A 14,464-nucleotide genomic window follows, 5' to 3' on the forward strand; every position below is an offset into this window, starting at 1 on the left:
TCACACAACTTACTATCAAATCAAACTCTTCTTCTTCTTGCATTAACCCTCTTATCACCATACCACCTTTAATCTTTTTTTTATTGATTTTTAAGTCGATTTTTAGTTAACTGAACAAGGTAGGTAATCGAGATTTTCTTGATATGTATATTATTAAGGAAATAATAATTATCAAATTATATGTAATTATTGTATGCAATATTTGACGATATTGTACCTAATTATATGCAATTAATTTAATAATTATAGAATCTCATGATTAGTATCCTACCTAATTAGATTGTAATTTGGGGAGAGGAACTTCCTATATATTTCCTATACATGGAGTGATGTAATATACACGTAAGAGAATAAGAAACATCTCTTCTTCTTACCATTTTTTATCATTTTCTTATATGGTATCAAAGTCATTTTCGAGCCTATCTTAGCGAGTATTTGTTGGGTTTATCAGGTCACCCGCCATCGGGTCGTTATCAGACCACCCATAACATATATCTCCACGCACGAGTTGGTAGCCTCGACGTGAGGAGTGTGTTGGAAATCCCACATCGACTAGATATTAGAGCCTTTCATAGTATATAAGTGGGTGCAAACTTCACCTCATTAAGCCGGTTTTATGAGATTGAGTTAGGCTTAAAATCCACTTCTTAACATATATCTCTTTTATTCTTTATAATAAGAGGGTTAGACCACTCTTAAAGTAGGCTACATTTATTATATATTTTCTTGTTGATAAAAAAAACCATGTCACCTTGTAATACATAAAACTACAATAAATATAATTCATCAATTTTTCTTTTTTTAAACAAAGATATTCACTTTAAAAAAATTAATAGATAAATATAACCTATCATATATTTGTTAATATGAAAATGTGATAGTAAATATAGTTGATATCTTTTTTTCCATTACTTAGTAAAATAAGAGGCAAATTTAATGTAGTTAATTTTAACTATAAAAACTATCACTACAATTACAATTTCAAAATAATATTGATGGCTGAGAAATTGATGTAAAAATTAAACCCATGCAAATTTATAAACAAGTTGCCACATACTATATTAGTTGGTTATAATATTATATGTATATATTACAATTGATGTGATATTTAATGTAATACTGGAGGTTGTTTATGTAATATGTGTCAATTATTAAGATTAGGATTTAGTTTGTCTTATTACTTACTAGTTTTTATTATTTTTCTTATCAATATTTGTTGTTATTTTGGTTGTAGTCATCCTTTCTAAATATTAAAATATTATTATTATTTATTATATTTGTTTATTTTGATTTTATAAAACTCATGCTAGAGAGTACATGTTATCATATGATATGATGATTGATAATCTATTATTATATGATGATTGATAATTATATCATATATAACTTTTTTTTTAATAGTTTCTATGGTAATTGTTAATTGTTTTAACTAAGAGATGCGCAAATACCTTTTAACTAAAATATTTAAAATGTGTGATTCTCTTTTTCTTAGACATAGAACTTCTATTTTAATTTACTATTATTTTTTAAATTAGGTTCAAATTGGTCCATAATCTCTAATTTTCCTCTATTATTTGATGGTGTTGATTTAACTATTATTATTATTATAATAATAATAATAATAATAATAATAATAATAATTTTTTTAAATAAAATTCTTTTAATAATCATGATTTATCTTGTAATTAACATTTAATGATAAATAAGTTTTGCGTGATTGTAGGAATATTTGTAAGAATTTTTGGATTATGTTTATTTATTTTGTGAGGGAACCTATATTTCCTTTAATGAATGTAGACAATCAAAGAAGTCGAGATTATTCCTATTAGACCATGTAAAAAATTGTTTAAGGTGTCAATATGATACTTACTAGCACACAATCCTTTGATCTTAAACATAAACAAAAAGATTGTTCAAGGCATTAGCATTATCAACACATAGCCAGAGTTTTAAGCGTAAGCAAAAAGACTATTTAAGATATCGACATTATCTTATCATCACACAAGCCTCTAGTCTTAAGTGTAAGCGAAAAAGCTTGTTAAGATATTTTAGCTCTAGTGGTGGACGAAGACAAGGTGCTTTACACTTTATGGACATGTAAAACTTGTAAATATAATGTCCATTGCTGGGTACGAGTTAATATATTTTGATATTCACTATGCTTTTCTTTCCTTGTTTGTGTTAGGGTAGTGAACTATGGACTCGAATGTTGGTGAATTAATCATAGTATTCTAGTAAGATGTCATATCTACTTTTATGCATTTTATTTTTATTTTCTTAGAATTTTTGTATGTAATTGATATATGTCATTCTGGATCCACCAATCCATACTTCAAAATATGCATTTTAGATTAAAAAATTCATAAGTCAAAATAACTTCCAGATTCATCAATCTATAACAGAAATTAGGCTTTTGGATTCAGTAATCCCTAAGTCAACAATTTATTAAAAAATTACTTTCAGAACACCCTCTTATCTAGAAAACAAAATGATTTACTTACGGAATGACAAATCCAGAAATCACATTTTCACTTATGGATTGATCAATCCGTACCACAATCTCAAATCTCGATTTTCAGTAATCACAAAAACTCCATAATCACCCATGCTCTTAAAAAAAAACTTAATTCTTACCTCTAAAAGCCAAGTAACACTTCGGCAACGCAGCCCACTCCTCCACCTTGCTCTGCACAACTAACATGACCCTCCACCAACGCCTCAAATGAATGAAGAGGAATAAAAGTGCCAAACCAACTCATCCGCGGTGTCCTTTTTCAAATAAAAGGTCAAGGTCAATTTTAGAAATTTTCAAAATTGTGGGGTACAAGAAGAAAAACATAGGGGTGAGGTAAGAAAACATAGGGGTGCAGAAAAAAAATGTAAGGGTGAAGGAAGAAAAATGTAGGACTGCAGAAAGAAACTCCCCTAATATAAATACTACCTTCCAAAAAAACTTTTGAATCATTAATAGAATTGTGAAATTTATTTCTCTTTGAGAAAATGAATTACTTTCTCTTGAAACTTATCTTGATTTATTATCTTGAGAAATTGAACGTTTTTACGTTGCCAAAGTTTGTATGAAAAATGTTCTCGATCTTCAGTATTCTCATGATAAAAGTTAAGTATAATATCGAATAAAGGTTAATATATGATGATGAGTTCAAGTCAATAGATAATAATGAAAAATTTAAATACAAGATTTATTTTTTATTTTTATCATATTATATAATATTAAACTATTGTAATTAAAATAATATACATATTAAGCTTTATTTAATGATCATGTAAGAGATAAATATATATTAGAAAATATTTTTAAAGTTTTATGCATAACAAAGTATTATAAATGATCTTAAGAGATGAAGTAGAATTTCCAATTTCTCGTTCAAATAAACTATGATATCATATCAATAAATAAATTTAAATTTAATTTACTTTTACAAAATCAATTTATATAAGATAAAAATTGTCTCTATTTATATCATATAAATTGATATAATATTTAGTAGATGTGGGACTTTTAACCATGATATTTCTTTCTTGCATTCAATTATATGTTTTTCTTTTTTGAGGTCTTGAAGTTCTGTTTTAATTTTTTTTTTAAGAATATGATCTCTGATTTTTCTAATTTGGAAATGTAACTTTTTTTCAAGTGATTTATAAAAGAATAGTTCAAATCTTTTATTGGTGTTAAATCTTTCCCTTATCTTCAAATAAGATCAAGAGTTTTATGGCACAATAAAACATAAACAAGGAATTGAATCAATTGCTTTCATTCTTAGTACAAACTGCACATGAATTGCTGCTAGTCTTCAACCATGTTGCAGATTCAGAATTTGATGATTATTTGAAAGAATCAAAGAATAATAAATGAAGAAATGGTTAAGAATGTATTATAAAACTAAACTTTAAACCTATATGAGGTTTGCACCAATGAGATCTTCATTCAAAGAATGTGTGTAGTTAAAGGGTTTGAGTTTGAGTTTGAAAATGAAGGTTCCTATTTGGTAAGAATGTTAAGAAGCAAGACCCTTGTGTGGATCAAACGTCTGAACATGCACTCCAACTCCACCTCAAGATCTTCTATAGCCATTCTCACACCTGCTAATCTTTTGTTTGCACTTTGAAGCACCATGGCATCAAAACTCATATCAGCATCTGAAAAACTATGCAGATTCACACGCACAAGCCTTGATGTGAAGGACCTTTTCCCTGATTTGGAATCCAACCAGGGTGAAGAAACAAGGGACAAGAGTGATTCCACAATGGAAATGATGATCACCCTCACTTCTCTTAGCACATCAACCACCAGAACTAGTTTTTGTTCATTCATTGTTGGAGGGTGCAGAGTCACTGATGTCTCACTCTTCATGCCCTTCTTCAACCACTTCAAACACTTCAATGTTTCTTTCTTCAGCTTCTTCCTGTAGCTGTTGTGTGCTGTGATTTTTTCCTCAGTTCCTTCATCTCCAATGCTAGCTCTGCGCAAGGTGAACTGAAGTTCTTGAAGGTGCTCCTTCACCACCATGAGAAGATCTTTTGAGATGCCACACACCTCCAACATCCTCAGAGATGACTCTGACACATCATCAACCCATTTTTCTTCTCTTTCATGCACCAAGCCTTGTCTCACCAATGGAGAATGCAGAAGCCTATTTGCTGAATTGTGCAAGTCTTTAAGGGCAACAAAATCAAGGGGTGCCATAACTAGAGAGGAAGAAATATAAGGGTATTCAGTTTTCACTCTAAGCAAAGCTACAGAAAACTTCTTTCTTTCTTTCTTTATATGGTCAAGGTTAGAAAGCTACTACTATGGTATAGGCTCTGGGTGCTTCAACGGGTATATATATATATATATATATATATATATATATATATATATATATATATATATATATATATATATATATATATTTGTTTTTTTTATTGTATTGGTAAGATCTGCGCGACCGAGACTCTCACTTGACACCCGATTCAAACCGGTCTATATGACAAACAACGAAACTGTTAATGATTTTGCGATTGTTAATTTATTTTTTATTAGGTCTATTAACGAAAAATAGTCCAGAATAATCATATAAATATATCTCCAAAGATCAGTTACGTAAAATCATTTAATACTAAGCATTGATTCTCGAATTCTGATTTGAGTGTCGGATTCGAGTTCGGAATTAGCAAGGAGGAGGGGTGGGGGAGCGGGAGCCGATAAGGAGTGAGGTGCAGACTGATCGACCGAGAAGTGGTTCAAATCGTTCTCTTAGTTCCAACTCTGTTGAAGAATATATATATATATATATATATATATATATATATATATAATTGTAAACCATAAAAATTTGACTCTAACTAGATCTAAGATTGAGATGAGGAAGCAAAAATGAAGGTACGGAATTGGGATAGTGATAACAGCTAAGGTAGTAGTGTGTTCAAAGGAAGGTTCCATCTGTGTGGATATGTCAGAGGTTATAGAACAGTGTTGTTGCACTCGTGCATGCCAACCTGTGATGTTGTTGTTGGAAGAAGAGGATGAAACATAGTGCATAAGGAATGTGAAAAATACTAAGATGTTAGATTAGAAAATGGTTTGGTATGTGTTCAACATGGGATTCTGACAACTGTGCTTTGTCTTTGTTTTGAAAATGCACGACATAGGATCTGAATGCTATCATCCACCTTTGTTCTTAGATTCTAAGAAACTTCCTTAGTCTTAGAAAGGACAAAAAAGTTGCCTTATATTCAAACCAGACCTCATTATATATATTCATACACAGCCAAAATGTTTGTTATTCATTATTTGTTGTTCTTTCTTTTTTTTCTTTCTTAGGATCACATACTTGTCTCATTCACAGTGTTTGAAGGATTAAAATCTTATATATTGGAACTTTGAATGTAGAGGTAGGTATGTAAAAGTTGTCACATAAAAATATCATTGTTGTGAAAAAGATAGCAACCATTTCTCTTTCTTTACCAAAGTGAGTTTTGAATTCATGTTTGGAGTTTTCACAATAAAGGGCATAATCTTTCTTAACCATTTTTTCCTGCGTTCAATGACCAAAAAATTAATTATTGAAATGGTTTTATTGGGTAAAAAACAAAATTAAGCAAGGCAATTAGGATTAATATATATGAAAAAAATAAACACAGCTATCATGTGGTTTTAATATGATTAAGGGGTGTTTCTTCCTTACCTCAACAAATTTCTTCACGCAACCCATTTTTTTTTGGAAAAGACTATTTTATCCCTTTTAAAAATGATATCTTATTTTTTTTGAAATGTTTTTAGAACATACTTTTTGGGTACATATTTTTTTGACTTCCGGTAAATTTGGAAGTGAAAAAATGTGTTATGATTATGTGTAATATATGTTATGCTTATCCGTAATGATTTTTTTATCTTCTTCCAAAAACAAAATTGTGCTTACAAAACACTATCTATTTCAGAATCATCCAAAACTAAGGGTAATTTAAGTATTTCTTTGGGTACTAGAAGAAAAATATAAGGGTGCAGAAAGAAACACCATTAAATTAAAATTTAATTGGATCAAACAGTGAGAAGTTGGACTATTAGAGTGAGCCCAAACAATAGCCGACTGAGACGTACGTGAATAAAAAAGAAAAAAAGCCCTATTTCGGAATGATCAAACAGTGAGAAGTTGGACTATTGGAGTGAGTCCAAACAATAGCCCACTGGGCCGGACGTGAATATTAAAAAAAAATGAAAAAAAATAAATCGCCCACCGTGGGGCTCGAACCCACGACCACAAGGTTAAGAGCCTTGCGCTCTACCAACTGAGCTAGACGGGCTTTATATTTTATCTACGTTAGTTAATTATATGACTATATACATAAAATTTAATTTAATTATAATTAAAATAAAAGATAAAAGATAAAATTATAAATAGTAAAAGATAAAAAAAAAGAAACAAAAGTAAAGAGAAGTCACTTAGACAGTGGTATTCAATAAGGTAGCTCTTTGGTCTGACTCAATAAGTGGCGCGTGAAATTCATAAGAACCCTTGCGTGAAATCCAAAAAATTCAGAGTTAAATTCAAATTCAGAGTGAAATTCAGAAGAAGCTTTGGTGAAATTCGGAAGAAGCTTTGGTGAAATTCAGAAAAATCCCAATCTAATGACTCCTCGCGTCGACGATTTCGACAATCTCTCCTCCACCGATGATGATGATGACGACGACGGCTTCAAGGAGGATATGGCAGCGCTATCCCGAGCCTGCAGGATTGTTGTCCCAGGCGCCGACGATTATTCCGCCGCCGAAGACGGTGTTCCGTCGGAGGACCCGAACATTGACGCTAGCACCGCCATTGTTTCGGTTGCCACCGACTCGGACTCTGACGACCAGGACGACCTGGAATGTCTCAAAAGAGTGCAGAGCCTCTACCAGCCTCTGTCCGTTCTTCCGCCGCTTGCGCCGGCGGCCTTGTCTGAGGATGACGATGACGTGGATGACCTCGAGACGGTGCGCGCCATCATGAAAAGGTTTGGCGACTACAACGAAGGTATTTGAGCTTTCTCTGTGCGTTCTTGCTGTTGAGTTTTGATTCCGAACTTGGGTAGTAGTTTTTGTGGGATTCCAATGAGAGAAAGATTCCAAATTAATGCAATATTTATAATAACTAATTCTCCATACAGAATCTCTCATCATTGAATTCGGTTTTGTTACATAGTTTAGCTGGATTCATGTTTCTTGGATTATGGGCCTAACTTAACTCATTGTACAAAACCCTTGTATTAAGCTTTATAAGCTCTTATCAGACACTATTTCTAGTTTCTAGGCAATGCTGGACCTCAGTTTTCCCTAATAGTGATATAATATTTCTAGTCAATTTGGGAGTGGGACTTGGGGTTTTAATAATGTTTATATATTCTCCTGGTTGTCTTGTTGCCAGTTCTGCTTTAGCTTTTGTTGTTTAATTTTTGTAACAAAAACTTGGCATGGTAACAATATCAGGTTTGCGTGAAGGTGGAAGGAAAGTGTTGGTTGAGGGGGATCATGCCTCCAGCATGGACTGTGAGGGTGACATTGCTAATGGCTCAATCCATAACGAATCAGGTGGTAGTGAATTATGTCCTGTTTCTCAAGACCCTAATGAGGCTGCCACAGAGGAGTTGATTGAAAACATAGAAAAGCAGCTTAGTGATTTTGTTGAGAGTTCTGAACCCGATGCCTGGGAGTCATCCAGATTACCTCAGAAAAGATTGAGCTGTCCTCCTGTTGTTCAGTGTTTTATTGATGCCATTAAGAAAAATAGGGATTTGCAGAGATTTCTTAGAGGTAAGTTGATTGAGCTTGAGGCTAAAATTGAGGAAAACAAAAAGATAAGGAATAGAATTAAAATTCTTAAGGACTTCCAGGCTTCATGCTCTAGAAGAACAGGGAATGTGTTATCACTGAAAAAAGATCCACGTGTTCAATTAATCTCTGCAAAAAAGTCTTCCGCTCCAAAGAAATCTAAGGTTAGTTGTGTGCTGAAGTCTGAATTATTTGTACTATTTCATTGTGAAATAATGGTACATCATATATATATATGTGTGTGTGTATCCCTGGATGGATACTGTTTAAGATTCTCTTTCACTTGAAACTTAATTTTTTAATTATGAGTACTATAGATGCTATCTGTTTGATACAGTTTAATGAGTTTGAGTGGTAATATGAAATAGGTATGGAGAGAAAAGGTTCTCTCCTATGAAAGTCTAGATACTATAGCTCTTTAAGCTAAAGCTAATAGACATTAAGTGAAGTTGCCCAACAGGTATAGGGACTACATCCTAGTAAGTATAGGCACAATGCAGAGCTTTTTCAATACATCTCCACAGATGCTTGTTGAACCATGTGATCCATGGCAGTTGACGTGGGACTTTCCAAAATATTGGAGCCATTTCTCAAATTTAATTAAATTTAAAAAATATAAAAGATTTCAAAGGATACTCCTTGTATACACATATTGGAGTAAAATATGTGCATTGGTATCGGATATGGGTACAGCATTGGTGCTTTATTATTTTTCAAGAGATCTATAGTTTTTCTCTTTACATCCTTTGAATAGAAGTCTGAAATTTACAATGTTATTTCATTCTGGTATTATGCCTGATTTGGGGAAATGATTGAGGGGTTTGAATCTATTGCTTGGCAGTCTTGCACAGTAATTTAGTTGTTATCTATTTAGTGATTGGTAGCATATCATTCGTCACCTTATTATTGTCAGTGTCTTGATTGTCACTGATTAATTTTAATATCAGTAATCCTTTATTTAACTTTTTCCTGGCAGAAACGAAAAAAGGTACCTGCAATGTGTTATGGCCCAGAAGAAAATTCTCATGTTGCTAATTATAGGAGGGTATTGGAAAGATTTCCACTTTCATTGGATCGGAAAAAATGGTCCAAGGTAGAAAGGGAAAATCTTTTGAAGGGAATTAAGCAACAGTTCCAAGAAATGGTGCTCCAACTCTCACTTTCAATTGATAGAACTAGGTAATATCAATTCTGTTTTGTCCTATATAACTGAATCACTAACTGCTACTGGACCAATGTGACCCTTCCCCTGTTGTGTTTTGAATTTCCCCTTGATGTACCTCCTTTACAGTTCAGAGGGCTTGCTTGGAGAGGCAGATGACATGGATAGTATAATTTCATCTGTTAAAGATCTTGAAGTCACACCAGAGAGGATTAGAAAATTTTTACCTAAAGTTAATTGGGATCTGTTAGCTTCCATGTATGTTGGTGGCCATACTGGTGCTGAATGTGAATCAAGGTATATAGTTTGTAATCAGACAATTTTTTGTTTGTGTTTTGTGTGCATGAAAAAATGATCTTTGATATGATAGTATTTTTTATTTGTGATATTGGTTAACTGCTGCTGAATTTTAATCAAAATACATATTAACTAAGTGGTGAAGTTTTCTTTTGTGTGTTTGTATGCATGAAAAGATGGTTCTTGCTTATGATAAAGTGTTTGTTACTATTATTGCTCTATGCTCATGCTTCATATTTGTTTATGGAAGCTACATTGATACTGCTTTTTATTTTAATGCACATAATGATATAAGAGGTGCTAACATTGATCTTGAATGAAGTAGATGAAAGAATAGATTACGGTAGTATTATAGATGTAGTAGAGTAATGTTTTGGTGGATTTCATGTGAGGTTCAGATTGACAATAAATTGACAAATCACAATCTCTTTAAATAGGGTCAACTTGTGATGAAATAACGTAGTTCCTGTATAGAATTTGTTTCTTTAGGTTGGGTATTAAAATGCTCTATCAATAATAGTCTATCATTGGGGGGATGATCAACTTCTCTCTTAATTGCATGGTAGATTTGATCAGCTGCTTAATTATAACCTGTTCTGTATTCTTAGTCTTGTCCATACAGTTCTTTTGACTATTCTTTCATGTTTATTGCCTTTCCATAAAGAACATTTTTCCACTACATTGCAGACATCTATGACTATCACCACCATCAGAGACAGTTTACCTTTTTTGGATTTCAGTAGGAGTTCAAGATCAACACATCATGTAGGTGGGGTTGTACATGAAATGATTTTAATATGGTGGTGCTTAATATGTCTGTGGTGGTTGTCATCACAGATGTCTGTTATGTAGACCATAGAATAATTTCTGTATATATGAATGGTTGGATTCCATACTTTTGATTCACTATATTTTTTAATGGTTTGCAACCACAGGTGGTTGAATTATGAAGATCCTTTGATCAACCAAGGTGCATGGACTAAGGAAGAGGACAAGTCCCTTTTACTTATTGTCCAAGATACAGGAATCAGGAACTGGTTCGAAATAGCTGCATCATTGGGCACAAGCAGGACTCCATTTCAATGCTTGTCACGATTCCAAAGGAGCTTAAATCCTTCCATGCTAAATAGTGAATGGACTGAGGAAGAAGACGGTCAACTCTGTTCTGCCGTGACATATTTTGGTGATGGCAATTGGCAGTACGTGGCTTCTGTTTTAGAACGGCGAACAGGAACCCAGTGCTCAAATAGGTTTGTTAGCTATTTAAATTTTGTTCTATATTTGTAATTTAATTTTGCATGCAAGCCCATTATCTGAAATCTAATAATGTTTGACAGTACCCTTTCACCCTACATTAGATAACAAGGTACATTTTATGCGTAGTTCACAGTTTGCTGATACTGATGCTTTGGAATCATCTTCTTTTAAGCTGTTATTATGTGGCCTTGATGACTTGTGGTGTTTGTCAAATTCTATAATTTTATTTCAGCTCAGTATAGTTTGAAACCATTATAGCTTTTTTGTTTACATAGTATTGTTGAAAAGCAGAAGGTTGAAAAAGGAGTATTTATTCTTCTATAGGGTGAGGTTATCGGCCATTTGTTTAGTGACACAAAACAATAATACCCTACCTTGTTTTAGTCAGTGCTTGGTTGCAACAACCCTGTTTCAACTGGGAGGGAGAGAAAACCCGGTTATATATTTAGAATGGTGATATTTTATGTATTTCTGGAATTTGAATTATATAGAAATGCAAATAATGGCATCCTCCTATATTTAACCTTTGAAGAAGTGTGTTAGTTTTGGACCTTGTTTCTCACAAACCCTGTCGAAATTTGCAAAGTGATTTGCTTTAATATCTTCTTGACAGGAAAACAAGAATATATGCTTTCAGAATAGTTCAAGACTCTGTTTCTTTATTTCCTTTCTTTCTCTTACTAGGTTGCTTTATGTTAAAACAAAGAAACATATTATTGAAAATGAAATGACACTGTTTCAAGAAAATATGGTCATTGATATTAAAAGGTTAAGTATATGCAATTAAGTCTGCTTTAATGCATTAACATTGAGTATTGGAGAACCAGAATTTATTGGTGGCTGCATTTTGTCTGCTGGTGCAGATGGAAAAAATCCCTTTGTCCTGAGAAGAAAGGGAGCTTTACAGAAGAGGAGGATATACGCTTAACAGTAGCAGTCATGCTTTTTGGACGGAAATGGAATCAAATAGCTAAATATGTTCCTGGCCGGATCCAATCTCAGTGTAGGGACAGGTAATATGCATTTTGTTTAAAAAATTTGGTGACGTAATTTTCTTATGGTCTTAGGTTCTTGCTAAAGTTCTTGAACATTCTTATGATAGATACCTCAATAGTCTGGATCCTTCTTTGAAATGGGGTGGATGGACTGAGGAAGAGGATTTAAGATTAGAAGCTGCAATTGCCAAGCATGGATATTGTTGGTCTAAGATTGCTGAAGAAGTGCCTCCCCGTACTGATTCTCAGTGCCGAAAGTATGAGTTCAGATTAACTTCAATGATGAAAATCTAAAATCTTCAATTTCTACAATCTTAGATGTATTCTTTTCATTGAACAGGAGATGGAAGGTGTTATGTCCTGAACAAGTTCCTTTGCTTCAAGAAGCAAGAAAGAAGCAAAGGTCTATTATTGGAAGTAACTTCGTTGATCGAGAATCTGAACGGCCAACCATTACACTTAATGACTTTATTCCTTTACCTGCGTTAGCTTCGAAATCTGATATTGGTGCTTCAAATCTTCCCAAGAAGCGCAAGTCAAGGTACTCCCCTTTACCCTTTTATTTTCTCCTTGTTTCTTAACATTTTACACTTGTGATGCCAGCATTGTTAGGATTATTATTTCAGTATAATATGCTGGCCATATAACGTTTGAAATTGAATATTGGTTTGGGTATACCTTTGTTTTCTAATTCTCATTCGTTGCAGCAATGTTCCCAAGAAAACAAGCTCTAAGAAACGTGCAAAAAGAATTCGACGTTGTACCAAAGAAGTACAAGATACAGAAGTATATAGTGATGATGATTTCTACCCAGTCTCTTCATGCAGCAATCTTCCCAAGAAGAACAGGTCCAAAATACATGCAAAAAGCAGTCGAAATTGTACCCAGGAACTAGTGGATATATCTTGTAGTGACAAGGTCAAGACTTGCATTGAGGGTCCAGAAAACCAGTCTACCTGTATTGTGAATTCTGAAAATCAATATTCAGACAACATAACCCTTTCATGTTTTATACGCAACAAATCAAATGAGATATTATCTAGATTTACCAAAAATTTGAGTCAGACTTCCTTCTCCTCTAGGATTACTGATGTGCCTGAGCAGGTTGAAAGTCAAAACCCATCCGATTATCAAAGCGGCTTGTCTCAGTCATATGATACTGTTGGAAGTCTAAATTTGTTTGTACAGCCGAATAGTGCTTTTGATAGAAACCCAGAGGATACCAATACTTTGACTAATGACGATGACGATGATATGACCCTTGCATCCTTTATAAAGAAAGAGTGTCAACCTGCTAAAGGACCCGACGTATGCTCTTCCAAATTGAAAACCGGATCTGTATTACTAAATGAAGAACATTGTGCAAGCAAGCCAACCATCATATCTGATAACAGTGAACTGTCAATGTCAAAGCATGTTGAAGAGATGGAGACTGTTTTACGTGGTTGTGTTGCTAAACCAATGGATACCATCGTGGAAGAAAAGGATGATGAGCTTTCTACTTCCCCCGTGCAAAACAGGCCAAGGAGGGAGCGAAAACGTCCCAGTAGATTTTTGTAGGCAGGTAAACTTTCTTGTTTCCCAATTCTAGATATGAATAGAAGACTTTTGACTAAAAGTTGTGCCAAATGAAATTAGGTAGTGGCTAATCTATATACAAAAGTGTTTGAGTAACTTAAAGCCCACTCTATCATGATCATGAATTTAAGTAGTGAGTTTCGTGTTCGCTTAGTTTTGGGCCTGTGTACAGATTTTCTGCCTGGCGTATTTTGTAAATTGACTTACTGCCAGAGTCTCTTCTCTTATTTTATATTTTGTTCTATTCTCTCTAGCATCAACTGTAAAATGTTCAAATTTTGGATTGATTTTGATCTGTTGTAAAAGTGAATAGTATTGGAAAGACAGTGAATTAGATTAGTTGATTTGCTGACTAGTTTGTTTAAAAACCGATACTGGTATGAACTTTTACTTTTCCAATTTTTAAATTTATATATCTAACTTTCTCTTTCTTTTTTTAGGTTTATGCTGTTAATTGTTTGTGTATTCATGGTTCTATAATTGTTTTGTTTTATCAATAAAAGAACATGTAGTAGAGTTGGTATTATAAAGTCAATTAAGGGATTATTAATATTGAAGATTCTTATTGGAGAAAAGTTTGGAACAAAATATTTCCTCTCAGGTGTCTATATATTGGAATTGCTTCCTGAACTCAATGATTTTGAACCTGCACTCTATCCCTGATGCGATTTGGTATTCTGGAATATATTTCTATATTTAGGTTTTCATAACACTTTTCTGGATTAGGCTTTCCAGAAAAACTTTCTGCAATAGCCTTTTGAAGATATGTTTCCAGATTTTTGTCTTCTTGAATCCCTTTTCCATAAGGATTTTGTTTTCTGAAACATATTAATTGTATTATGGAATGTGATTTTAGTTTTTCAATTC

The 14,464-nt window shown here is 33.2% G+C and overlaps 2 protein-coding genes and 1 non-coding gene across 3 annotated transcripts; 1 reads left to right on the forward strand and 2 right to left on the reverse strand.

Moving 5' to 3' along the window:
• Window positions 1-3,886: 3,886 nt before the first annotated feature.
• Window positions 3,887-4,760, reverse strand: LOC137805720 (uncharacterized). The gene has a single exon (XM_068605653.1). The coding sequence runs from the start codon at window positions 4,703-4,705 to the stop codon at window positions 4,001-4,003; it is 705 nt and encodes a 234-aa protein (XP_068461754.1). The 5' UTR covers window positions 4,706-4,760; the 3' UTR covers window positions 3,887-4,000.
• A 1,971-nt stretch (window positions 4,761-6,731) lies between these two features.
• Window positions 6,732-6,804, reverse strand: TRNAK-CUU (transfer RNA lysine (anticodon CUU)). The gene has a single exon. It is a non-coding gene; the product is annotated as a tRNA-Lys (tRNA).
• A 126-nt stretch (window positions 6,805-6,930) lies between these two features.
• Window positions 6,931-13,965, forward strand: LOC137806018 (uncharacterized). The gene is made up of 9 exons (XM_068605894.1): window positions 6,931-7,514; window positions 7,967-8,472; window positions 9,285-9,487; window positions 9,600-9,767; window positions 10,703-11,017; window positions 11,888-12,037; window positions 12,127-12,276; window positions 12,360-12,560; window positions 12,727-13,965. The coding sequence occupies exons 1-9, from the start codon at window positions 7,130-7,132 to the stop codon at window positions 13,577-13,579; spliced, it is 2,931 nt and encodes a 976-aa protein (XP_068461995.1). The 5' UTR covers window positions 6,931-7,129; the 3' UTR covers window positions 13,580-13,965.
• Window positions 13,966-14,464: the final 499 nt, after the last annotated feature.

This window comes from Phaseolus vulgaris, chromosome 3, assembly GCF_000499845.2.
Source record: "Phaseolus vulgaris cultivar G19833 chromosome 3, P. vulgaris v2.0, whole genome shotgun sequence".
Taxonomy (NCBI): Eukaryota; Viridiplantae; Streptophyta; class Magnoliopsida; order Fabales; family Fabaceae; genus Phaseolus; species Phaseolus vulgaris.